At 48.1% G+C, this 27,889-nt stretch overlaps 2 protein-coding genes across 2 annotated transcripts in view; one reads left to right on the top strand and one right to left on the bottom strand.

Moving 5' to 3' along the window:
• The window catches only part of RNF168 (ring finger protein 168), a 191,648-nt gene that overhangs the window by 103,145 nt on the left and 60,614 nt on the right, over positions 1 to 27,889 (top strand). The window lies entirely within an intron of this gene.
• LOC147683599 (adenosine 5'-monophosphoramidase HINT1-like) lies at positions 21,437 to 21,980 on the bottom strand. The gene has a single exon (XM_086943997.1). It carries the CDS (start codon positions 21,928 to 21,930, stop codon positions 21,550 to 21,552), a length of 381 nt encoding a protein of 126 aa, XP_086800123.1. The 5' UTR covers positions 21,931 to 21,980; the 3' UTR covers positions 21,437 to 21,549.

The raw sequence follows: 27,889 nt of genomic DNA, 5'->3' as shown, positions 1-27,889 counted from the left end.
AGTTAATCTACGATTGATAATTGGCGTCCATGATTCAGGTTGACATGGTGACACAGTCAAGGCTTTACACAAAAAAAGGATATGTAAGGAGGAGTGAACGTATAGCACAACTTTATCACAGTTGCAATAAAGTTGTAAATCTCCAGGCAGGTGTCAGATTTTTGTGAAGACGCTTCGATAATATCTCAATGTAAATGCTTAAAAATCGAACCAATCCATATATATAATAAATATAACGTAATGTTTACAACCTGAGGCAACAATTTTGTCATTTCTCCAGCCCTGGATCTTTCATAGACCTGGAAGTTCTGATCTCTCTAGTATGAGTCCACATTAGCCCATATTTCTACTGTCAGGTGTGTGGCAGTTTTGAGAAGAGCTCTTCTTTAACCTCTGTCTAACCTTTTTTTGGATTGGCCATGACCTCTACTTCATTTTCCTTAGACCGCCTTCCTTTCAGCTTTCAATAAAGTTGTGTTCGAGGCATGAGGGCTGCTGAATTCATATCTGTGCATAGATCGCCGCCTAGTGTTGGGTCTGGATGATTGCACATTGTTGTCCTGGAAGAGTCTTTGAAGTATCACGAGATAGGTGGCTCCTCCCCTGGATACAGTGCGCATGGGCATCCTCTCCATCCCCAGATTGTTTTTTTCCGCCATTGGGTTCGGATGTCTAATCTCGACTCCAGTTCAAAAAACTTGTACTCTTTCTATTCCTAAGGCCAAAAGGCCTTCACAGCGTCGGTATTGTATCGTTCGGTGCCTGTCCCTTTCGTGTTCTTCAATCGGCGTAGAAAGAAGTAATTTCTGTCGACAACACAGGCCCAGACTACATCGACGATGGAACGGACCCCGTTTAAGCGGTGCCCCGTTTGTAATTCAAAATATTCGAACTTAGATGTGCACCCAGTGTGCAATACATGTTTGTCCCCCGACCACGACGAGTCAAAATGTTTCGCCTGCTCGAGGTTCCGCTCAAAGAAAACTATTAAACTTGGACGCGAGGCAGTCGGCCCAACAGTCGGCCCCAGCACCTGCGAACATCTTCGAAGCCGGAGACGAGGAACTCTTCCGAGATGAGGAAGAGGACGACGTTCCAGAAGAAATGTCGGAACCGGCGTCTGAGCAGGACTCCAATTTCGAGGTAGACGAGCAAGCCGAGTAATACGTCCACGACCAAGACGTCGTCGAGGTAGGGGACGACGATGAGGACCTTGGGGCCGTTGATGACGACTCCGGTGGAGAACCGAGTTCGCCCGTCATTACGGGGCCTATCATTAACATTCCGCCCCTCCGGCTCCGGTCGAGGCATCGCCGAAAGGCCTTAGCCAAGATCCTTCCTCACGGTCTACAGCCCCGCGCCAAAGCCAGGCTAAGACCCTTTCAAAGGAGCCATCGGTCGATTCTGCTAAATCAAAACCGAAACAGACGGAGCCGAAATCGAAACCGAAACTACTCAAGATGGTGGTCGGTACGACGTCGACGCACGCTTCCTCTAAGGCTGTCGACGATCCTTCAGCGCCGAAGATGCCCGTCGGCTCCAAGACTGGGACATCGAAGCAGGCCTCGACCAGCAAGCACGTCTCCTCGAAGGGCTCGGCGTCGGCGCCGACGACCAAACATGGCGAGAAGGGCAAAAGCCTTCAGTTGAGTAAAAGTCTCGAGCCACACCTCTCAGGACTCAAGGCTGGGCTTGGAAAACTGGTTGAACCCACGACCAAAGACGCCCCGAAAGTGTCGTCGACGCCCAAGGATGGAGGCGCACCGCGCCGGGAGCTCGATGCGGTCAAGCGAGCGGCCTACACAGGCGTCGAAGAAACCCGAATCGGTCGCTTCAGGTTCGAAACCTGCGGGCTCAGCGCCAATGAAGTTTGGGCTTCCGCCCACGACCCGCCCAAAGCATCTCGAACGCCGTGACACCGCCGAGGCTTCCAAGATGGCGAAGGTGTCCTCACATGAACAGGTCATCTATCACGAGCCTTCTTACGACAACCAGGCAAAACTGTTTATTGACTCTGAGTCAGGCAGGCTTACCGTCCACAAGCGGAAGATCACGCCTGAACATCCTTTGGAAGGTTACAGGATTCCCCTCCAAAAAGAAGATGGTCTCTTCTACCTCTCCGGTTCTTTTTGAACCACTTCAGGACTATTCGCAGAAAATAGTTCATTCTCCAGCACAGAGTGAGGAGGACTTGAATGTAGACTATGGCCAAATGGCCTTCTCTTACAACACTGACACTGATCAGGATGTCTCGCATCAATGGGCAGGGGCAGGAGATCAAGGCGATGACCCTGATAACCCCCATACCACTCCGGACTCTCAGTCCTACAATGTTAAACCATCTCCAACTGAGGACACCGCAGCATTTAATGCATTGATAGAGCGCGCAGCCCTTAACCATGACGTCGAAATGCATGCCGAGCCAGTGGATGAAGATTTCTTATTTGACACCTTCTCCACATCTGAACGCTCCACTAAGACTCTACCCATGCTTAAAGGGGTCCTCAAGCATGCAACAGACCTTTTCAAGGAGCCAACCAAAGCCAGGGTTATCAACCCCCGGATCGACAAGAAATACAGGCCTGCCCCAGTGAACCCCACCTATATCAAAGGCCAGCTCCCCTTGGACTCCCTTGTGGTGGCTAATGCGCGCAAAAGGGCTAACTCTCAATCCACTGGTGACGCTCCCCCTCCGGACAAAGAGTCCAAGATCTTTGAAGCGTCTGGAAAGCGTGTGGCAGTGCAAGCCGCTAACATTTGGAGAATAGCCAATACACAGGCCCTGTTGGCTAGATACGACAGGGCGCACTACGACACCCTAGAACAGTTACTGCAGCACATGCCTGATATGTACAGAGAAGCTGCAGAAATGGTTATACAAGAGGGGAAACTGATCTCCAATGCGTCAACCAAATGCGCACTGGACGCAGCAGACACAGCAGCAAGGGCAGTAAATACTAGCGTAATGCTGCGACGCCATGCATGGCTGCGCATCTCGGGGTTTAAATCCGAAATCCAAACTACTCTTCTCAATCAGCCGGTTAATCCGGACTTCCTGTTTGGACCGGAAGTGGACACAACACTTGAGAAAATGAAAAAGGACACTGAGACAGCGAAATCCATGGGGGCTCTCCAGTCCCAGCAGTTTTCGGGGCAGTTCCTTTCGTCGCTCCGGTAACAGGGGAGCAACAAGAGGACCGGCTCTACAGCATTCCCAGTACGCCAAGGGCAACACGCAATCTACCTACACTAAAAACACCAGGGGTGGATACCGTGGGAACAGCGCCAAAGGGAGAGGCCGCGGCAATAACAACGCCAGGTCCTCCGCTCCCAACAAACAGTGACTTCTTGTCACTGCCCCCGACCATCTAACACCTGTCGGGGGGAGACTCCAGCAGTTCCTGCCACTCTGGGAAGACATCACAACAGACAGGTGGGTGAGACAACTTATCCGGTACGGCTATTGTCTAGAACTGACCCCCCCCCCAACATACCCCCAAAAACCGTCCTATGTCCGCAGAGCACACGCACTTATTGCAGCAAGAAGTACTCTCCATGCTGCAAAAAGGAGCCATAGAACTCGTGCCTGTAGAAGAGCGGGGTACAGGGTGTACTCTCTGTACTTCTTGATTCCAAAAAAAGACGGGTCCCTGCGGCCCATTCTAGACCTCAGACCCCTCAACCAATACATCCTTTCGGAACACTTTCACATGCTAACCTTGCAACAGGTCCTGCCGCTGCTCCGTCAGGGCGACTTCCTAGCCACCCTGGACCTCAAGGATGCATATTTCCATATTCCCATTCACCCAAGTCACAAAAAATATCTCAGGTTCACGATCAACAATCAGCATTACCAATTCAAAGTTCTGCCGTTCGGGGTCACTACTGCTCCCAGGGTCTTCACCAAGTGCTTAGCGACTGTGGCAGCGCACCTTCGCAGGCAAGGTGTTCACGTGTATCCCTACCTGGACGACTGGCTCGTTCAGGCCAAATTAGCCAAGCAGTGCGGCCGCGACATGTCGCGGACCATTCACCTCCTTCAAAGTCTGGGGTTCTCACTCAACTACGCAAAGTCTCACCTGCAGCCTACCCATGTGCAACAGTACCTAGGGGCGACACTAAACACAGTCGGCCACAGCGCAGCCGAACCCGGCCAGGGTCAACAGCATGCAGATGCTCATTCGGAGGTTCCAACGTCAGCGATCCCTCCCAGCGCAGGTGTTCATGCAACTGATCGATATGATGGCATCCTATTCATAGTCCCGCACGCGAGGCTGCACATGCGTCCCCTTCAAGAATGCTTAGCCCGACAGTGGAACCAGGCTCATGGCCATCTAAAAGACCTAGTGTTGGTGACCGGTCGTGCTTACAACTCTCTGCATTGGTGGAATCCACAAAACCTTTGCAGGGGACGACCGTTCCAAGAGCCTGTCCCACAAATAGTGCTAACGACTGACGCATCTCTCCAGGGTTGGGGAGCACATGTCCTCCAATACACAGTGCAGGGCCTATGGACAACACAACAGCAGAGGATGCATATCAATGTGATAGAACTGATGGCGATCTTCATGGCACTGAAGGCATTCAAGTTGCACCTGTGCAACAAGGTCGTGTTAGTCCGGACGGACAACATGACCGCCATGTATTACATCCAGAAGCAGGGAGGCACGCACTCCCCGCAGCTGTCTCACCTAGCACAGAGCATGTGGAAGTGGGCCATTCAGAGGAACATCTTCCTCATGGCGGAGCATCTTCCGGGTGTCGACAACCAAATGGCGGACCTGCTCAGCAGGCACAGTCATCAGATGCACGAGTGGGAGATCCACCCGTCAGTGCTCCATCCATACTTCCAACGGTGGGGTCATCCAGACATCGACCTCTTCGCCACAAGCGAGAACGCAAAATGCCCAAACTTCGCCGCCAGGTTCCCACACCCGCAGTCTCAGGGCAATGCGATATGGATGAACTGGTCAGGCAGATTTGCGTACGCTTTTCCGCCAGCCCCCCTCATACCTCTGGTGGCGCGCAAACTGTGACAGCACTCCATGACACTCATCCTGGTTGCTCCAACGTGGGCACGGCAAGCTTGGTACACCACATTCCTGGAACTTTCAGTGGTGCCTCACCAGCGGCTGCGCCTCACTCCCAGCCTCCTCACTCAGAGCCATGGCGACATTCAGCACCCAGATCCCCAACAGTTGAACCTTGCGATTTGGCTCCTGAGGTCATAGAGTTTGGATACCTGAACTTGCCTCCTGAGTGCATGAACATCATCAAGGAGGCAAGACGACCGACTACCAGGGCCTGCTATGCAGCCAAATGGAAGCGGTTTGTTATTTACTGCTCCAACAATAACATTAATCCGTTGGACGCATCTACGCAAAACATCATATGTTACTTGTTGCATCTGTACCAATGCAACCTGGCATACAGTTCCATCAGGATCCATTTGGCGGCCATAACCGCTTACCTTCAAAACAGGCAGCACCTTTCTGTTTTCAAGGTGCCTGCCATTAAAGCCTTTTTGGAAGGACTTAAGAGAGTAATCCCTCCCAGATACCCCCCTTCACCAGTCTGGAACTTAAATATCGTTCTCACCAGACTCATGGGGCCACCCTTTGAGCCACTCCATTCCTGTGAAATACAGTTCCTTACCTGTAAGGTGGCCTTCCTGATAGCTATTACATCGCTAAGGAGGGTCAGTGAGCTGCAGGCCCTCACAATTCAGGAACCCTACCTGCAAATTCAAGCAAATAGGGTGGTGCTTCGCACCAACCCTAAACTCATGCCAAAGGTGGTTTCGCAGTTCCACCTTAACCAAAACATAGAACTGCCAGTTTTCTTTCCTAACCCTGACTCAGTGGCAGACAGAGCACTGCACACCTTAGATGTCAAAAGGGCTCTCCTGTATTACATCGACAGGACAAAAGACTTTTGAAAGACTAAACAGCTGTTCGTTGCCTTCTCTCCACAACATAAAGGCAAACCCATCTCCAAGTCAGGTATAGCCAGGTGGATTGTTAAATGTATCCAGATCTGTTATCAGAAGGCTAAGCGCACATTAACAGTTCCCCCAAAGCGCATTCCACACGCAAGTTAGGGGCTTCCATGGCTTTCCTGGGTAACATTCCACTAGAGGATATATGTAGAGCAGCCACAAGGACCACCATACATACATTTACTAAACACTACTGCGTAGATGTACACTCCAAACAGCAAGCTGCTGTAGGACAGGCTGTTCTCAGAACTCTTTCAGACTGCTGCAGCTGGCACGGGCACCCGCCGGTAAGGAGGTAACTGCTATTTATTCTATGCACAGATATGAATTCAGCAGCCCTCATGCCTCGAACGGAAGGCATACTGATAAGTAGCATATTCCTTTTAATGAATTGATGGTGTTTTATCCACATTACTGGCCCACAGGGACTTCTGCGTGCGACCAACTTACACTATGGGTGATAGTGAGAAAAGCGGTCTCTTCAAATCCTGTTCAAAGTGTGGGCAAGAGAAGATCTACACTGATGGTGTGCATGATCACTGTATTTAATATCTTTATGCTAATTATGTTCTAATCCTACGGCTGGCGAAGGTGGGATTGGTTTAAATCCTTCTCCAGGAGGATATCTAGACTGCACACTGTGTCAGTGCTAAGATAGGGCAACAATGATCTATTGTATTAGCCGTTGAAGTTCTATTCCTCCATTTATGCTGAAGTCTTAGACGCGGACCCTTTTCAAGTCTTTAAAGCTTTATTACGGAGAGTAGTCCATATATGATGGACTACAAATGTTTTACAAGATTTTACTCCATGATGGCAGATTGACCCTGGCTCAACTAAACAGTTTTTAGTCCTTCACGTCTTGGAACAACATTTGCCCATTTCTTAGTCTGATGCCAAAGTAATACTCGGCTCCATGAGAAGAAAAGACTAAAGTCTCTAGTATGCTCTGCGGCACAGACTGTTAACTTTCACTTTACCCTGCTTAATCCATACGTTCTGCACAGGTAGGGTAAACAAAGACTGATCATTAGGACACTCGACATGTTGAACGCTGGTGCTCTCGATCAACTTACTAGTCTAACATACATAATTTATGTGTGTGTTCTCAGAAAATGCATTTACACTGAATGTAGTCTGCTTTTATATATATATATATATATATATATATGTGTGTGTGTGTGTGTCTTTTCGCGAAACGGAACTTTGCGTGCAGAAAGCTGATTGGCTCTCCGGTGTCTGTCAACATTCTAAACAGTCCGGTGCGGCCGCCATCTTATCTCTCGGTAGGATCGAGAGAGAAGAAGAGGTGAAAAACGAAGGGGGAATTTAATGAAAGGGGGCAAGGTATACCCCTCTTGACCCCCTAGGAATGTTGTTGGGGTTATTAAAGGGTCCCGTGGGGAAAATAAAAAAAAAAATGATTTTTCACGGTAGAAGCGCTTCACGGGCCGCGAACTGGGCCGCAAACTGGTAGCGAAACGGGAATTCGCCATTTTGTGCTTCGTTAATTAAATTACTAGGTATAAGGGGGTGCGTGAGACGTATCCTAATCCCCTATGTTTCCTGAGGGTGGCTGAGGAGGCTCATATATGTTGATACATCTCTTCCAGCGGCTGTGCGTGAGCTTTTTTTTTTTTTGCTGCCTGACGTCTGTTAACGTTCGATTCGATGGAAATCAGGAAGTGTTGACCGCCAATTTGTCACTGCGATAAAATATTTTGTTATAAATGAATCCTTATTGATAAACATTGTCTGCGCCATCTTGCCTTTTTTCCAATGCCACAATTTTGTCGTGCACGGCAGCCATTTTAGATGCCAGGCTGGTCCCAGGCTATCACCTACCCCTGCGGATGTAGTTTATGGCCCCAGCTGTAGAGAATCCAGACATGCCAACCCTCCCGATTCAGGCGTGAGACTACTGATTTCAGTGCTAGTCTCCCGCCTCCCGATTTCTGCAAGCAAAAACCCGGGGGCATATTACGAACAACTAGCGATAATTTTTGTCTCTAACTTGTTTAGAGACAAAAATTATCGCCGCACATCGGCGATTTTTATCGCAGATAAACCTTGCTATTATCGCAGAAAAGTCAGCGATATTCATGTATTATCGAGCAAATGCTCTTAGCCATGTTATCCACCTCCCATTGGATAACATGGCTAAGAACTGCTCAGGGCAGGTGTTAGCTTTTGGAGATATTCGCGCTTAGCGCGAATATCTCCAAAAGTTGGTAATAGGAGATAGCGATGTTAGGGACTGTTTCCAGTCGCTAACATCTTGGCACGCCCACTTTGCATGTCATTAGTGATAAGTATCACTGACATGCAAAGCGGGGCCCAAGATGGTCGCTATCTCCCTTTAGCTGTCACTAACTGGTGTTAGCGACAGCTTGGTAATAGGGAGATAATTTTATCTCCGCTTTCATGGCTTTTAAAGCCAAAAAAGCGGAGATAAACCCCCTTGATAATATGCCCCACGATTCCTCGGGGGTTTCAGCTGACAGGGCTTGGTATTGGGTTACATGGTAATTTTTCCAGGAAACGTCAGAGGGTCGATGCAGGGGTTCTAGAAGAGGTGATAAACCATTTAAGCCTCATGAACAAGCGCATGGTCTTTTAAAGATTTGTGAAGTACTCGGGGCGGCGGTGTGTGTGTGCCCTCTTTCAGGAGCGGGCGGGGGGGCACTGCCAGCAACTTGCCAGGTCAGGTAGTGTTCAACACGTGCATCACCCTTTCTCTGCCTGCTATTGCGCTCCATGCTTCGGAAAGGTAAGAAAAAGAACGTGCATTTGAGTTTGAAATGTCCGATCCTGCAGCAGCACACTTCCAAAGCCCACACATGACAATAACCCGATTCAAGGCCCCATTCACCCGTTTTTAAAAAAATATATAACACTCCAACAAAGTAAGATTATAAAACTTTATTAACTTTTAAATATAATGAACGGAACAAAAACTGTAAAAACATTTAAACATTTTTCACCAAAAAAGCAACAATGGTCAGAAGCTGTCTTTTGTGCGAATAGTCCCAAGGCAGCACAACGTGCAGAGTTCTGGACGGCACCCAGGTGATGTCGCCTGGGTGCCGCACTGGTTTTGGGATCCTACAATGCTGCTCCGAAAATTGGCGTGGGGCGTCCCGGGTGGTGCGGGGGGAGGCCTCATCAGTAGCGGTCTGTTGTGCGAATAGTCCCAAGGCAGCAGAACGCGCTGAGATGTTGATGGCACCCAGGTGATGTCCAGTAAACTGCCGCACTGGTTTTGGTATCCTACAATGCTGCTCCGAAAATTGGCGTGGGGCGGCCCGGGGGGGGGGGGGGGGCGTGGGGGAGGCGGCGTGAACGGGCCTCCCAGGTGGCGGCCATCCAGCTGAGTTGCGCCCGCTCTTGCGGCTACAGCGTCTCGCTCACCATGTTGTTGAGTTGCTCCCACTCTTGCAGTGCAGCGATAGGCGGCTGCCACATGACTCTTAAAATGGCGGACGGCTCTTCGGTTTTGGGCCTGGTCCACTGAAATGGCCCTGGGACACCTTGGAACTCGGACGCTTGCCTGCTAGGGCTTGGGCTCCATTCTCAAAGTGTCCCCTCAGCCGTGAAGATTCTACAAAAGTCTTGGGGGCCCCCGACGGCTTCCGGTGGGGAGCGGCTGCCATGATTGCTCGCGGAATGACCACGACGGAGCCACGAGATGGTGGTGCACTCATGCTGACGCCAGCTTCAGTCTGAATGATCCAGAAACAAGGTGGGGCTTTCATCGTTTGGGGAAAAAAAAATGTTCTAAACCAATGAAAAGTGTTATTTTTAGGTCATATGACCAAGCCTTCCATCTTTAGGAAACCAAAAGTAAAATGAACCAATGAAAAGTTTTATAAACAAGTCACATGACCTGTTATGCGGCATAGGGCTACAAAAAGCGTAGAAAATCCGTTGGCACGTGAGGCGGCGTCAGTAGCGGACCGATGTGCGAATAGGCCGAAGGCAGCACAACGCGTCGAGATCCGGATGGCACCGAGGTGGTGTCCAGCAAATTGCCGCACTGGTGTGGCCATCCTACAATGCTGCGCCGAAAGACGGCGTGGGGCGCCCCGTTGGCCTGTGAGGTCGCGTCAGTCAGTGGGGGCTGTGCGTCTCCCCCAAGATGGAGGCTCCTCGGCTGCAGTGGGGCGCCCCTTAGCGTTTCACTCGCCGTCCAACTGAGTTGCGTCCGCACTTGCGGCTACAGTAGGCCGAAGGCAGCACAGCGCGCCGAGATCTGGATGGCACCGAGGTGGTGTCCAGCAAATTGCCGCACTGGTGTGGCCATCCTACAATGCTGCGCCGAAAGACGGCGTGTCCAGCTGAGTTGCGGTCACTCTTGCGGTACAGTGACTCGAACGCGCCGAGATCCGGATGGCACCGAGGTGGTGTCCAGCAAGTTGCCGCACTGGTGTGGCCATCCTACAATGCTGCGCCGAAAGACGGCGTGTCCAGCTGAGTTCCGGTCAGTTTTGCGGTACAGTGACTTGAACGCGCCGAGATGCGGATGGCACCGAGGTGGTGTCCAGCAAGTTGCCGCACTGGTGTGGCCATCCTACAATGCTGCGCCGAAAGTCGGCGTGGGGTGCCCCGTTGGCTTATGAGGTGATGTCAGTAGTGGACCGATGTGTGAATAGGTCGGAACCAGCACAAGGCGCCAAGATCCGAATGGCAAGTCCTGGATGTTGAGTGCCATAGTTGAGAGTTCTGAGCAGTGCTTGTAAGACTGTCTGAAGCTTATTTGCACCTGCTGCAGCTTCACTATTGCCCTGGTGTGGCCAAAGGTCGCACATGACATAGGCGGCCGGCTCCCGAGGTCCGGCGGAACTTTTTTCCTTTTCCTTTCTGCTTCTTTTCCTACAATCCGTTTCATCTGAAGACACGACCAGGTCCCTGAATGTGTGACGGCCGACGCTATTGATTGAATGAAAATGGCGGCTTGACACAAAGTTGACTCAAGCGTTGCTGTTGATGCTATACAGACAAAAATTGGTTTTCAGTTTGTACATTCTTCAGGATTTTTTTTCCATCCAAGTCTGATTGAGAGTTTGTAGAAAAATGGCTTCAGATTTTCCACATACTACTCTTCAACATTCTTCCTAAATGTAACAATGTGAAACTCACTAGGAGAACGGCTGTTTCTGTTTCCTTTCAAAATGCTGCCAACAATATTTTCTGAATGGAAGACACCATCTTGTAGCATAAAGGGCCGAAAGGGGTTCTGGTCTGGCCGATGGTTGGTGGAGACATTTTGACTATATCTTGGACCTGCCCGGACTCGCCCAAAATGGCGCCGGTATAAATGGGACTCGTAACTCATTGTTGTGTACTAGTTGAACAACCTTGATATCATGAGATGAATGCAGTTTTGATGCTCATGGCGGGCGGGGACGAGAATTGATTGAATATTTCGACATCCCTATTGATAGTAAGTTCTGATGTGTTATTGATTACTGTACTATTGAAAGTTCGAATTAACGTCCCCCATGGTACTTGCACGCAAATGTATATCTAGATAACTTTTTTGAAAGTGGCCCTGTCGTATTTTAATTACAAAATGTACGTCCACCGATTCCGCAACTGTTAGACACCTTAGTTCTTGCAACCTAATGGCCCGCTCGTTACGTTCCTCTACAATGTAAATGTCTCCTCATCATATACGATTCCAGTTTGCTCCGTGGCCGGCCCACGTGGTTATAGGCCCGTATTTGTATACTGACATTTTCACAATAAAGGTTTTTAAAACAAAACATGGTAGTAGTATTTACATTGGTAAAGTTTTTACTTTTAGTCACTGTTTTCGAATCAGTAAAAGGCAAGTGAAATAAAGTAGTCCAATTACATGACGGATAAAAGGTATAATATGTAGGAACGCAGTAAAGATAAATGGTCAAGGGCAGTTGTGTTTTTCACTCCTGCAACATAAAGTGATCGATAAGAATCTGATATTCAGGCGTATCAGCGACTAAGACAGCAGGCCGAGCCTCTTTTGCTCAACGGCTCCGTCATGGGACGAAGAAACGCCCTTTTTCTCGAAAAAGGAATATATTTTACTTGCAGGACAGTTGTAAATTTTCCGGGAAAGTACATTAGCCTGGAATATTATAACCTATATGTTTAAAAAAAAATAATGTTCGAAAACAATAAAAAGCGTAATTTTTAGGTCATATGACCAAGCTTTTCATCATTAAAATAACAAAAGTAAAATGAACCAATGAAAAGTTTTATTAACAAGTCACATGACCTGTTATGCTTACGTTGCGCGCTGCGCGCCGCGCCCCGGATCACTTCCGGGTGCGCTAACGCGGCGTGTCATATAACGCATTACGCTACAACGTAGGTCAAGAATATGGTCAAAATGTCTCCAACAACCAGCGTTCGGAACACAACCCCTTTCAGCAGTCCAAAAAGTTCTGTTAAATGATAACAGAGGGGACAGGCAACAAGAACCATCAGTCAAAGAGGGGAGGGCAAGTTCTTCTCTTCCGGGTCATGTTGGGGCGCTACCGGAACTGATCGAATTGGTAGTCTACAGTGTTTCTGGATGTTTCAGACTAAAGCTGGCGTCAGCATGAGAGCACTACCATCTCGTAGCTCCGTCGTGGCCATTCCACGAGCAGACATGGCAGCCGCTCCCCACCAGAAGCCTGCGGGAGTCGGGGGCCCCCAAGACTTTTGTAGAATCTTCACGGCTGAGGGGACGCTTTCGAGAATGGGACCCAAGCCCTATCAGGGAAGCGTCCGAGTTCCAAGGTGTCCCAGGGCCATTTTAGTGGACCAGGCCCAAAACCGAAGAGCCGGTCGCCATTTTGAGAGTCCTGTGGCAGCCGCCTATCGCTGCACCGCAAGAGCGGGAGCAACTTAACTACATGGTGAGCGAGACGCTGTAGTAGCAAGAGCGGGCGGTAAACAGCTGAATGGCGGAAGATGCACAGTGTAGCAAAAGCGGGCGGAATGGCAACTAAAACGGTAAAGGGGCGCCCCACTACAGCGTGTCTTCAGGTGAAACGGATTGTGGGACAAAGTCCAGAATAGAAGAGTCATCAAAAGGCAAAAAGTTCCGCCGGACCCCGGGAGCCGGCCGTTTATGTCGGGGGCGATCTCAGGCTACACCAGTGCTATAAGACTTGGGGAGGGGGTCGGAGCCAAGCGTCTTCTCCGAGTCCGTGCCATCACACCGTCCCTCTGGGGCCTCCGTCAAGCGGTTTAGGGAGGTACCATATAACATTGTTTTCAAATGCAGTCAGGTCCACAAACGACCCTCACTTACTTTGAGAATAGTGAAGCTGCAGTAGGTGGAAATAAGCTTCAGACAGTCTTACAAGCACTGCTTTTGTAAACATTTTTTGTTTTTTTTGTATTTTTGCACAGTTTTATATATTTTTTTTGTTTTTGATGGAGGGGAAACAATAAAGCACAGGCATTGAAAAAGGCTCAAACTCAGAACTCTGAACTATGGCACCCAACATCCAGGACTTGCCATCCGGATCTTGGCGCCTTGTGCTGCTTCCGACCTATTCACACATCGGTCCACTACTGACATCATCTTATAAACCAACGTTATGTAAATAGTTATTTAATAAAATGATTTACCCTGTTTCTTTGCTGGTGTGTTGTCTATATTTTTAATATTTGCATAGGGTTTGTCGTTATTTTGGGCGGGATGGGTGATGGAGCCGAGCTGTCTTGCAGCCCTCATGGTGTGGAGCTCAGTTCATCTCACTATTTTCGTATTTCTCATGAAGGGTTGTTTATAATATTTCTATTTTAGCGAGGTCAAAAAAAGATCCAATTAGTGGCGTACTGATTTTGCTCGATTACTTTTATTTTTTTACACGATTTTTCCCGATCTGCAAAGACTAAACAGAGTATTGCGACTTTGTGCTTGTTTGTAAATAGAGAATGAACCAAAGAGAATCAATTGTAAAACAGTAAATGCTTGGATAATAATCAATCAAATGGAGAGACAAGCAGGCAGGACGGATTACAACGGGGGTAAAGGCCTGCGTTAACTACTCTTCAGTATCTGCAAAGAGAGAGTACTACTAAGAGAAAAGAGGGGAGGGGGGCAGCGTTCAAAGCACATCAGCGTGCATAAACACGAAAAAGTTTTTATCTATCACGTACTTGACATTTTAAAGCTTTTCATATTTGCTATTAAAAAACCATTGAAATTCACTGAAAAAACCATAGGTTATAGACGATATATAGTTAGGAATTTGCATTTACAAAACCTTGAAAATTCAATGAAAAAACCATTGGTTTTAGGCCATATATAGTTAGGGATTTGCATTTACAAAACCTTATTTTACTCGCATAAAACCATTGAAATTCCATATATAGTTAGATGCGCTAACTATATATCGCGCACCCGCAATCCACTGCTGATGATGTCACATATTACATCATTCATGACATGGTCAGTGACATCACTTATGACATCACTGATGACAACTCAAATGACATCACTGATGACATCTCATTTGACATCACTGATCACATCCCTGATGACATCAGTCATGTGATAATACAATGAACCTCTTCAGACTCTAATATAATCTTACATACACTCCGTATAAACAGACACTCACAGACTGTCACTCATCCATGGAGTTACTCACACACCTAGTCAGTCATGGAAAGAATCAATCACACCTCCATTTCCTCAACTATACAGTTATACACACCTTACTTATTCAAACATATTCTAACACATATTTACTCTCTTATACAATCCCTGATACAAGCTCACAGTGATCCATACAGCCACTCACACATTCACTGGCTCTTATCCACAGTTATTTATATATGTCAACTCTCAGATGTATTGTGTTTTACATACGTATTTACTTGCACATGTAGCACTGAGATATCCATTCACTCACCAAGACACCCATGCACAGTCAACCGCCCATATAGCTGTTTCCACATGCACTCTTGAACTCATACACCTAGTGAATCAACTGCTTACACATCTATGCACAGACTGACACACCTCCCAGCCACCCACACACATACTCAGTCTCCCATACAAATACTTGAGCAACCAATCAATAACCCATATAGTTATTCATATAGCTACTGATCAACACATGCTGTAGCTTACACAACAGACATACTGATGCACAAATTAAGACAGTTTAGTCACTAACCCATGCACTCAGTGAGACACATTTAATCACTCTTTCATACAGTCAGTCATGCACCTACTAAATTCTTCATCCAGACACTTATACATCCACTCATTCTTCAATATGTAAAACATATTTAAACTTTACAGAAACATAGTCACTGGATGTTGTCATCAGTGATGTCACTGACCATGTCATGAATGATGTAATATGTGACATGATCAGCAGTGGATTGCGGGTGCGCGATATATAGTTAGCGCATCGAACTATATATGGAATTTCAATGGTTTTATGCGAGTAAAATAAGGTTTTGTAAATGCAAATCCCTAACTATATATGGCCTAAAACCAATGGTTTTTTTCATTGAATTTTCAAGGTTTTGTAAATGCAAATTCCTAACTATATATCGACTATAACCTATGGTTTTTTCAGTGTATATATATATATATATATATATATATATATATATATATATATATATATATATATATATATATATATATATATATATATATAGATGAGTGTCGAATTGCTTCGTCCGACGCCAACAAGTCTACAATCCCTGTACTCGGACTGTTTCAAAGACGAACAAGCCAAACCCAATTCTGGTGCAAAAATTCAATGCTTTAGTCCACTAAGAAAATCAACACCCAGCAAGCCCGCATGACGCGTTTCACCTCTAGCCAGAGGCTTGATCACATGAACCTTTATGAGTGTGTGAATGTGTGTATATGTACACATATATATATATATATATATATATGTGTGTGTGTATATGTGTGTGTGTGTGTGCGCATATGTGTGTGTGTGTATATATATATATGTGTGTGTGTGTGTATATATATGTGTGTGTGTGTGTATATATATATATATATATATATATATATATTCACACACAGCTCAAGACCTCACTCGTCAGCCAAGTGAAGAGACCGCACTCCAATGAGGGTGAATACACAGTATTTTATTTACGGAGTAAAATAAACAGGACGCGTTTCGGCTTCGCGCCTTCTTCCAACTGATAACGGAGAAGGAGGCACCACCATACTTTTACATATTAGTGAAGGGAGTACTTCCGGGGTAAAATTCACAATCAACATAGAAGATGGACTAGTAATACAATCTATGGTGACCGTCTTTGAATGGTGTGTTCTCGAGTATTAGGGTGTCTTTCATAGATTCACATTCTTGAATATTCCCCGTCCTCTAAGTGGGAGTCCCACGGTAAGTAAAATAGCAATATTATACCAATAACATATATGTAAATACATAACACATAACATATAGACTAGAGAAATACATAGCAAATACTCAAAAACAATTCCTACATAGGAATACATGGTAGAGAGAGAGAACACTTGTAACATATTCCTGTCATTATGTTAGTCCAAACTAAAGCCGTGATAATGATGCCGACCAATATTCTCAGGCAGAGGAATGTTCTGTGCAGGTTCCAACTGCAACACTGCCTCTGTCATTCATCTCAAATCTCCAACATATGTTGGATGACTACAACCAGCGTTTCCCGCCCTCTCAACAGGGTGCGCCTGTGCCTCATGCGCCTGTGCCTTCGGCGGCTCCTGTCACTGTTCCACCACCACAGCCAACAACACCTTCTCCACATTTTCAGACGTCAGTGAAAATGCACACTACGGTGTACCCTGTTGATGATGACGACGTCATTCCAGAATGGGAAGATGGAGAAGGTCACGATGATGACGCCACCCACATGGCGGAGAGGGACGACTACCAAATCCAGACGCCTTCCCCTCCTCCGGTGGAGCCCGGGGATTAGCCTCCGGTGGACATTACAAGTTTCCATCAGCTGATGGAAAGAGCGGCCCAGCGCTTCAAGCTGCCCAGAGGGAGGAGTACTGTTTCCTCTATGATTTTAAAAATCAACAGTTCAAACAAGTCCACACTATACCCATCATAGATTTTATATGGACTGAAGGGGTGAAATTAATCCAAACTCCAAATTCACTACCAGCACAACTGCCTCGCCTTGAGAAAAAATACAAGGCGCCCATCGGTTCCCCAGCGTGGCTTGTTGCTCATCCAAAGCCTGACTCAGTGGTCACTCAAGCTGCACAACGTCATTCCCGTAATCCGACATCTCCAATTACGGCTCCTCCGGATCGGGAGGGTCGTCGCCTGGACGCTATTGGACGCAAATTCTCCACTATGGCATCCACTACGGTGAGGGCGGCTAATGCTTTAGCCATCTTAGGCCGCTACGACCGCCAGATGTGGTTGGACTTGTCTACTGTGAGAAATTGGCCTGGTATTTGATGGTCACTATTCTAGTGAACACCTTGCACCAGTCCAAACGACCCTTATGGTGATTGGTTGTAAGTCAACCTTATAGACCAGCTATCCTAATGGTAGCATGGACAAAAGCAGTCTTAGGCTAAACTCAAGAGGGCATGTGAAGCCAGCTGTTTTACCATATGCAATCCCTTTAATACCAAATGAAAGGACACCACACAAGTTATATATTATAAAATATATGTATTTATTACTAGAAAAATCCCCTGTACTCTTTATGAGGACAGAAGCACAGGCGTTAAACAAATAACTGCATATAACATACAAAAGTTGCACAAATATGGATAGGCCCGGGTGACCCCTAAAACCATGTACTAAAATAGTGGCGTAAGAACCACGTCACGAACAATGGTAAGGCCCTACTAGGGCCTTGAGAATCGCTGGGGCTACACTGGACTAACAGCAGTTAGGACGTAGGAGGCCCACAGGATGCGGGTGCAGTGTCTATAGGCACACGCGTGCACCAATAGAAGTCAATGGTGCATAAAAGTTAGAAAGTTAGTTTTGGAAGTCTTCTGACTGGACTAGAAGTTAACCACTTAAAACTAGGGCACTAGAGGTGTAAACCACTACAGGAGCATCAGAGTACTCGTTACCTCACCCATAGGAAGCGGGTGCATAGGTGTCAAAGTGCGTCTGGTTTCGTCGTGGAGTTCTATGGAGCCTGGAGGAAAAGATGCTGCAGGCGACCAGGAGAGAAGAGTCCGGTTGGATCCAATGGTGGATCGAAGATGTAGAGTACCTGAAAGGAGAGGGTACAGAGTCTGGGTCACTAGCCAGTGACCAAGAAGGAACCAGGCGATGTCTGGTTGTCTCCGCTGCCACGTGGACGAGGAAGTATCGACGACGACCAGGAGGTGGACACGGGCTGTCCCATGAAGGCGCTCGCTGTCGGCATTGTCGGTTCTCTAATCAGACTCAACAGGCCTTGGCAAATGCCACCCACGCAGGAATCGAAGATGGCTTCTGGATCAGACCGGCAAGGACTGATGGGCTGCTCTTTTTCAGGGGAGCAAGGGCCAGTCTGGAGCAACCAGACCAGCAGTGAAAATTCGTAGGTTCGTCGTCACAGAGGCCACTAGCCAACGGGCAAATGACCGGACAGACGCGTCGAGCAGGAAAATGCAAAAGGGCCCAACGCAGCACTCTGTGAGTATGAAGAGGTGATCTTTGGTGCAAAAGCTGCTCGGGGCTGGGGCTTCTCAATCCCCAATGCATAGCTTCGAGGGTGCCTCGGGAGCCGCACAGGAAGCACTTCGATGGCTTTCCAAGATGGCCGGTCCCACGTCTCACGTCGCCTCCACGGGTCTCAGCTTTGATGGGACTGTGGATCGGGCTGTTAGAAGTCTGGAAGTCCGGTTCTTGTCAGTCTCTGTCATTGAGCTCCGGCGGGAGCAACAACACAGAAAACCTTTGAGCGCTGATGGTGCCTACTTGTGCAGGGTGGTCACTCCTTGACCACAAGGGAGATTCTTCAGTCTTCTATGTCGAGTAGGATGTCGAAGGGTCCAGAGTTTCGTTTGAAAGTTTCAGTCAGGATGATCTAAAGTCTAAGGGCACAGCTCCTACCTTTTATTCCAAATCAAGGGGCTGGATCACCTGCTAGGTCCCTCCTATGGGTGGGACCCAGGAAGGGGGTGGTTACACCCCTTTCCCTTTGTCCAGTTTCGCGCCAGAGCTGGGGCTGGAGTGCCCCAGCACCGGTTTGAACTGGGCTATGCATGGGACACCTTGTGTGCCCCAGGCAGTGTCTAGTTTCATTCAGCCCTCCCTGCCCCAATCCACTATCTCCTGTCTGGGGTGGTGCTAGCACCTCCCTGTGACAGGAAACCTTTTGTCCAGGCCTCCCCTGCCGGAGTTTTGGTCAGCAGCAGGAGGCCAGACTTGTGTCTGTGGCAGCAGCATCCATTTTGTGATGCTGAGGCTCTGGCTGATTTTAACCGCGTTTAAGGAAAGTAGCAAGTCTCCTCCCTCTAGAAGGGTGGAATGCTACCCCCGTCGCCAGGACGGGCGAGGGGGTAGTATTCCAAAGCGTATGACACCTTACACATCATGTTTGGATAAAGCCAAACCAAATATAGCATCCAACCGCGAGGTTCATAATGCACTTAAGAGTATATGGTATGGCAATATCCTAGAACAGCTATAAGGACATGGTTCCGAAAGCTGCAGACAGGCTCAGCTCATGCTAGAGCACCATCTTACATAAAACCGAGCACTCTGCCTCCAGGATTGTTAAGGCCTGCCATAGGAGTAACTTATAGGTGTCAAGATATAAGGTTAGAGGTAGGTATACTATATCCAATCAAGGGGTGATTACACCACCTTGCCCCAGCTGAGTGATCAGCCAGTTGTGTCATTTTGGATGGCCAGCCAGGGGTAGCAAAAGATATGCTGCAGCCCCTGGTAGGCCTTGGATGCACCTATGCCCTGGATACCTATAGTACACACTACAGGGGCTCATAAGGTGACCCAATATCCAATTGGAGATGTAACTTCGGTACATGGAGTCCATTTTACAGAGAGAGCAGATAGCCTGGGGTCCTAAGTAGCAGGATCCCAGGCCAACTAAGTCGAAAACCAGCTAAACACTAGTGTGAACAAATCTGGAGTAACCATAGTCTCGTATCCACCCATCCCTGATGCTTACAAGGCGGAAGCCTTAAAGATTCTGCAGGACGGAGAGAGGACATCGGAGGAAATTGATTGCGCAGTTGACATTGTGTCCACTGGCTTTAGTCAGCTTGCTGGGGCAGCGGTCTTGCGGAGGCAGGGTTGGTTACGGTCCACCTCTTTCCGCCTGGCGGTACAAGCCAAAATCCTTGATATGCCGTATGACGGTGAGTCGCTTTTTGGGGCGCATGTAGATGAGGCATTACAGTCCATTAAGAAGGACACTGATACTGCTCGCTCAATGGGGACTTTACAGTTTCGGAAGCAGCCTTTTCGTGGTGCACGCGGATGCGGCGCCTCCTCAACTTTTCGTGGAGGAAACACAACGTTACTCATCTAACCAGCAGCAGTCCACCCGAAAGCAGTCGTCCAAATCCTACAGGGGAAAATCCTCATATAGAGGTTCCACTCGCAAACGACAATGACTTGTGTATCCCCCCCCAGTGTTGGAGGTCGAATCTCCCTGTTCTTTTCTCAGTGGTCCTCCATCACCTCGGACCGCTGGGTTCTGGACATTGTGGCAAAGGGCCATGCTCCAGAGTTCATCAAGATTCCTCCTCCCACTCCACAGTCTGGCCCGCCTCCTCCCCACATCAAGGAGTTTTTCCATCAAGTTTGTCTTCTAATTCAGAAAGGTGCCGTCAAAGTGGTTCCCAAGTCTGAGGGGAAAGGGTTTCTATTCCAGTTTTTTTCTAATACTCAAGAAGTCGGGAGACTGGCGACCGATCTGGATTTGCGGGCACTCAACAGGTATCTCAAGAGCCAATCCTTCTGTATGCTTACACTAGTAGAGATCTTGCGTCTTCTCTCCATGGGCTACTTCATGACCACCATCGACCTTCAGGATGCTTACTTCCATGTTCCAATTCTCCAAAGGCATCGGAAGTACTTGCGCTTCCCGGTGGAGGACTGAGAGACTTCCAGTTCAAGGTGTTGCCTTTCGGCCTCCGGTCTGCCCCTCGTGTCTTCACGAAAGTATTGGCTCCAGTAGTGGCTTACCTGCGTCTCCAGGGCGTCCAAATCTTTCCATATCTCGACGACTGCCTCCTCAAGTCAGTCTCGCACACAGCTGCTTCAAGACACTCATCTTTGTCCGGATATGTTTTGATCTCTCGGCCTAGCCATCAATGCCGACAAGTCCCAGTTAGACCCGGCTCCCCGCAGGAATTTTCTGGGAGCCACTTTAGACACAATGCTTGCAAAGGCATTCGTGTCCCAAGAGCGTCAACAAAAAATTCTTCGCTTGGTGTCTGATTCGGGCAAAACTGTCGGTTTCAATCCGGATCTTAGTCTCTTTAAAATGACAGTTTTATTCCTAAAGAGAAACATACATCACTTAACATGAGGCAAACATTAGACCCTCAGGAGTAACATGAGATTTAAGGCATTGATAAGACAATCTTTTTAGCCTGGAGGCCAGCCCAACTGACGGCCAGCAAGAAGATGGATATGAATGTGATATACGGACTGCCCGCCATCAGGACCTTCATTCATCACCAATCGGTAGCCATTGGTTACTCCCAATTCAGCTGCACACTTCGCAGCAACAATCATTAAATGTCCAAGAAGGGCTTCATCCTCAGGTGCTGCATCAGACATCCTGATGATGGGTTTCTTCGGAACGACTAGAAAGTGTATCGGGGCTTGTGGTGCGATATCATGGAAGGCGATGCACTGACTATCCTCATGTATGATCTTGGCCGGAATCTCCTTGCGGATAATCTTACCAAAGATTGTATCACCCCCAGGCTGGGCGGCCTGCGCTTTACTAATCTCGTCACACATGCTGCTCCGTGTCACCGCTACTTCAGCAACACGCGCACTTCCCCTTTCCCGCACACCGGATCTTAGTCATTTCTGGGGAGGGCATAGTCTTGTATTGCACTGATCCCAAATTGCAGACTACGGACTCTCCCCATTCAGGAGGAATTGGACGTACAGTGGTGTCAGGTCAACGGTTCTTTCAACGACCTCGTTGGGGTCACCGCTCACATGAGAACAGCTCTCCAGTGGTGGGCGCAACCATCCAACCTTGCAACAGGGACTTCTTTACTCTCCACCACTCCAGAACTCACACTAACAACGGACACCTCCTTAGAAGGCTGGGGTGCTCACCTTCAAGGCTTCTCCATCAAGGGCAAATGGTCTCTGCTTCAGCGTTCTTGGCACATCAACAGGCTGGAGTTGATGGCCATTTTTCTGGCACTCAAGTCGTTCCATCCTGTGATTCAAGGGGAATCTGTGCTCATTCAGACGGACAATACCACCAGTATGCACTATGTCAACAAGCAGGGCGGGACCAGGTCTCCACTCATGTCACGGCTGGCTCAGTCGATCTGGGATTGGGCAATCCGTCATCACGTTACCCTGGCGGCGGTGCATCAGTCGGGCGGATTCCCGCAGCAGGTCCACGTCGTCGACCCACTAGTGGGAGTTGCATCAACCAACTCTCAACCTCGCTTTTCAACGGTGGGGTTGTCCTTCTCTGGATCTCTTTGCACCCCTGGAGAACCGGAAATACCCATCTTACGCAAGTTGGCATCCCTACCACGGGTCGTGCGGGAATGCCCTTTTGATGAATTGGTGCGATCTATTCGCCTCTTTTCCTCCAATTCCGTTGGTGCCTCGTGTGCTGTGGAAGATGCGGAGGCAGCCATGCCACATTCTCCTTATCGCCCCCAGATGGCCCAACAGGCGTGGTTCTCGGAGTTGCTCCTTTTGTCCCGGTGCGAGCCCATCCTCCTCAATCCTCGACCGGACCTCCTCACGATGGACAAGGGTCAGATTTGCCATCCGAACCCCTACTCTCTACAATTGTCGGCCTGGAACCTGAGCACCTTGAATTTGCGCATTTAAACATCTCGCCGGAATGCAGAGACATTCTTGCTCAGGCCAGAGCCCCGTCTACCATTAAGACTTACAAGCTCAAATGGAAGAGGTTCTGTCATTAGTGCGCGGCTACTAATATCCATCCTATCCATTCCACTCCGGAGCAGCTACTTCTGTTCTTTTTGCACTTGGCTCAATCAGGGCTTTCCCATGCTACTTTGAGAGTTTTCTTGGCGGCAATCTTTCATTTCCGGCAGGATGGCTCCTCCTCTCTCTGCTCTTCCAGAGTTATTCGTCAGTTTTTCAAAGGACTGTTCTGGAAGTTCCCACCTCTTCGGCATCCTCCTCCCACTTGGCATCTCAATGTCTTCTTGGCCCAACTAATGAAGGCGCCAATCTAGCCTATCCATAGGGCGGACTTAAAGTTTCTGACCTGGAAGGTAGCCCTTCTCCTTGCTCTGACATCATCTTGTCGCGTGAGTGATCTTCACGCTTTCACTATTAAACCTCCTTTTCTCCAATTCAAACCTGGCTGTGTGGTGCTTCGCACCAACCCAACTTTTCTGCCAAAGGTGCCTACGGATTTCCATCTAAATGAACCTGTTTTCTTAAAGACTCTCTTTGCCGATCCTCAATCTCCGGCAGAGCAACGATTGCACTCTTTGGACATCAAATGATGCCTTAAATTTTACATCAACAGGACAGCCCCTTTTCGCAGGTCCGATCAACTGTTCATTGCCTATGGCCGCATGCGTAAAGGGCGCCCTGTTACCAAGCCAACTATTGCACGTTGGATTTCTTCAGCCATTATCTTCTGCCATCAGCAAGCCGGCAAACCTCTACAATCTTGAGTGAGGGCTCATTCCACCAGGGCGATGTCATCCTCTACAGCCCTGTTTGCTGGTGTGACGCTTCATCAGATCTGCAGAGCAGCCACGTGGTCCAACAGGCACACGTTCACGAAGCACTACTGCCTGGATGCCATCAACGAGGCGGATACAGCAGTGGGACAGGCAGTACTTCGTCATCTTTTTAACTAAGGTGAGCCTCTGTCTTCTCTCCTCCACTATGGTTTTATGATTGCTATCAGTACTTACATGACTGTATTATTGTCTCATTGAGTTTCTCCATGCTGTTACATAGCAATCGGGCCTCTTCGGCTGTTACTGCTCTTTATTCTATTCAAGCATGGGAATCTATGAAAGACACCCTAATACTGGAGAACAACAATTGTTACTTACCTGTAAACGGGTGGTTCTCCAGTATTGGTGTCTTTCATAGATTCACATGCAACCCACCCACCTCCCCTCAGAGGCTCGCTTCTCCTCATCGACTCTTTTGTCACTCTTGTGCTACGAAAATCTGAGGGTCTGAGCTTTGAGGAGAAGGTTCTGGAAGGGTGCTGGCGCCTGATTGGCAGTAGTTTGGACTAACATAATGACAGGAATATGTTACAAGTGTACCATGTATTCCTATGTAGAAATTGTTTTTGAGTATTTGCTATGTATTTTTCTAGTATATATTTTATGTATTTACATACATATGTTATTGATATTTTATTTACTGTGGGACTCCACTTCGACGACTGGGAATGTTCAAGCATGTGAATCTATGAAAGACACCAATACTGGAGAACCACCTGTTTAAAGGTAAGTAACAATTGTTCATGTCAACAATATCTCGCCCTAGATGGGCATTTAAAATATAGTTAAATTGCATTTATAAACCAAATAAATAATTCAATGGTTCATGCCAAAATTCATCCATCATTGAGAAAATAAGTGACCATCTCACTCAATCATTAACAAGAGATTAAAAAAATCTGTCTCTTCACACCTCGATTAAATTATTGACCACACATTCATGAATCAAAACCAAAATGGACAAATTCATTTAATCAATCAAGGTGTGTATATTATATAATAATATATTTTTCTTTTTCTCTCTCCTGGAAACCCGAGGGAGGTGACGCGCGAGCCGGCGGAGTTAGTTGCACATGTAAAGCGTTAAAGTTAAAAATGCTGTGCGCTCTCAGTGACACCAATGTTCAAAGGAAAAAAGATGATTTATTTCCTCATAAATCGTGAGGAAATAAATTATCCTTTTTTCCTTTGAATATTGGGGTCACTGAGAGCACGCTTAATTTTGAACTTTCACAATATTTGTATAAACTAAAGTTACAGGGACTTTCTAGTTAGGTTCCGATTTTGCGCACAAAACCATAGAAGTCAAGCATTTATAGTTATACTCATCTCAAGAAGCTTTATCTCATGCCCTAAGGTTACTATAACTCGCGCCCGCCATGCAGTTCTCTCATCAATAATTTTATTGCGAGTGTTGCTGTGATATTATCAATGCTGTCATAGGAGATGTCATGACTAATGTAATATGTATTTCAACCCTAGGAACTCCATCCCCTTGGGCATGGCCAATTGGTAAAGGAGGGGAGGGGCCACACTGCCCCCTTCCCCAGGCTGATTTCGGCACTGGGGCCCAGCCAAAAAAGGGTGGATGCCATGGTGCCCACCCAGGGCACCCACCATGTGCTCGTTTAGTCCGCAGGGGAGCCCGTGACCCTAGCCAGCTCACCGCATCCAGTTGAAGCAGGCATTGCTCCAACCTGTAGGAAGCAGCTAAAAATGCTGCTGCCTGTGGACCGGGGCAACATTCAGATCCATTTCATTGCCCACATCACTGTGGGCAGAAAAACTAATCTGAAGTCCGCTCCCAGCAGGCAGGAGAATTTTTCATACTCCCACCTACTGGGCGAGGACTTTGTATTTGCTCTCGCTTGGTGGCAGCTTTGAAATTGCTCCTTCCAAGCAAGAGAATACACAGGTTTCCCCGCCGTGGCAGTGCGGGCAGGGGACCCGCTATATCTGGGTGTGGTCACCCTTGGACATAAGAGCCGGCACTGGGAGATGGGGTCCCCAGGATCATTAATGGTTTCAGGAAGAGGCTGCGCACACCTGCCCCTTTCTAATGTTGCCTGTGCCCTGGAGGATGTGGCAGAAATCGTCCCGGGGAGCATAGCTGCGCAACCTCCCTCCCTCTCCTCCCCATTAGAAACACAGCCAGGCCCCAGGGGATGGGATCCCAGAGGCCGAAAGTGGCCCAGGAGGGTCCGCATATGCGCTCACATTTACCTTTAAGGCCGGGGTTGAAAGCAGCTAGAGGATGGGTGTCACGCATGGGACCCCCCCCCCCCCCCCCCCCCCCCCCCCCCCCCGCCCCCGCCCAAATCAATGTATTCTCCCACCCTCCAGGGGGGCAGAAAAGAGTGTTATTTTTATTATTCATTTTGCTGAGAACTTTGTGAGTTCATAAGCCGTGCATTGTGGGGGGTGTAAGTTATAGTTAGCTCAGGTAACTATTACTACCAAATTTTACTGGGTTTTTTTGTGGGTGAAATCTGAGCCTAACTATAACGTCCCTGTAACCTTTAGGTTTTATAAGTGATTTGCTATGTTTCTTTTTACTAGCAGTCCCCTTTGCAGAGTGATGGAGAAATGGGGCGGGCCTCCGACCGGCTTTCAGGAATTCTGCTGTGTGTGACTTACTGGAGGTAACAGGAGGGCTTCTGTGCCCCACGAACTCTCAGCATCTAAGGGAACTTCACCCCCAACCAGTAGTACACCAAGAAGCACATTTGTAGAGTGGTGGAGAAAGGGAGCAGGGCCTCCCAGCTCTCAGCAATTGCTCTGTGTGACTTACTGTAGGTAACAGGAGGGCTTGTTGGCCCCCAAGAACCCTCCGCATCCAAGGGGAGTTCATTACCCAACCAGTAGTTCCCAGAAGGCCTTGTAAAGGGTGGTTTAGAAAGGGTTTGAGGCCTCCAACGTCTCAGCAGCCCCACTGTGGGGGCCTTAGTTATCACAACAGTAGTGGTTCTTTCCCCAAACGACCATCCACAGCCAAAGGGAGTTCATCCCCCAACTGGTAGTACCCCAGGAGGGCCCTGTGCAGAGTGGTTTAGAAAGGGGTTGGGCCTCCGAGGTCTCACCAATTCTCAGCAAGATCATTTCTGGCCTTTATTCTGCTTCTTTCTACTATTTTCTGACCTTTCCTTTTGCTGCTCTTTTCTGTACTTCATTTTCCTTCTTTCTGCTTGTTTTTGAGCTTTTATTTTTCCTCTTCCTGCTCGTTGCTGGCTTCTGTTCTGCCTCTTTCTGCTAGTTTCTGACCTCTATTCTGCATTTTCTGCTAGATTGTGACCTCTCTTCTACCTCTTTCTGCAAGTTTCTGACCTTATTCTGCTTCTTTCTACTCTCCACTGGGATTGCGGGGAGCCCTAAGTCCCCCGCGGTCCTTGCCAGCTCCCTGCATCCAGCGGAAGCCAGCATTGCTTTTACAGACTGGGAGCTGCCTGGAAGGCAGCTCCTTATCTGTGAAAGCAATTCTACTCCACTTCTAGCAAGCAAAAGCATTTTTTATGCTCTTGCTTGGTAGAAGCAAAGCATTTGTTGTGGCTTGGCGGGAGTGGTAAAGCTCCCGCCATGCCACAGGAAACTGCTATGCCCTGGGTGGTGGAGGTCCCCAGAGCCCTCTATGGCTCCAGGAGGGGTGGGGGTACTGCCTTTATTTGATTTTGCCCAGAGGACGCAGCATTTCCCAGGGCTGTGGGGGTCCGCCCCCACCGCATTTAATTTCAATTACGCCCCAGGGAAGTGGTGGGCTGCAGCAGGGGGTGGGGGATAGTTGGCGCCTACACCTACCCCCCACCCGCATTCAATTCAAATAAAGGTCAGGGAAGGTGGCGGTCCCTGAGGCTTCGCGGGGCGTGCTCCCCAAATCCCTGCATTTAATTTAAATAAAGCCTCAATGACTTATCGCCTCAACCTTCCACGTGCAACAAGAATCATCGACACACTTTTTTGGTGAAAAGTTGTAAAAATGTGTTAAACGACTACAAAGT

Source organism: Lissotriton vulgaris, chromosome 11 (genome assembly GCF_964263255.1).
Source record: "Lissotriton vulgaris chromosome 11, aLisVul1.2, whole genome shotgun sequence".
NCBI lineage: Eukaryota > Metazoa > Chordata > Amphibia > Caudata > Salamandridae > Lissotriton > Lissotriton vulgaris.
This window is presented reverse-complemented; position numbering and strand designations above follow the sequence as displayed.

Coding starts and splice junctions, on each gene's coding strand:
- LOC147683599 (XM_086943997.1), bottom strand. CDS start 21,930: ATGTGTGACGAGATTAGTAAAGCGCAGGCCGCCCAGCCTGGGGGTGAT.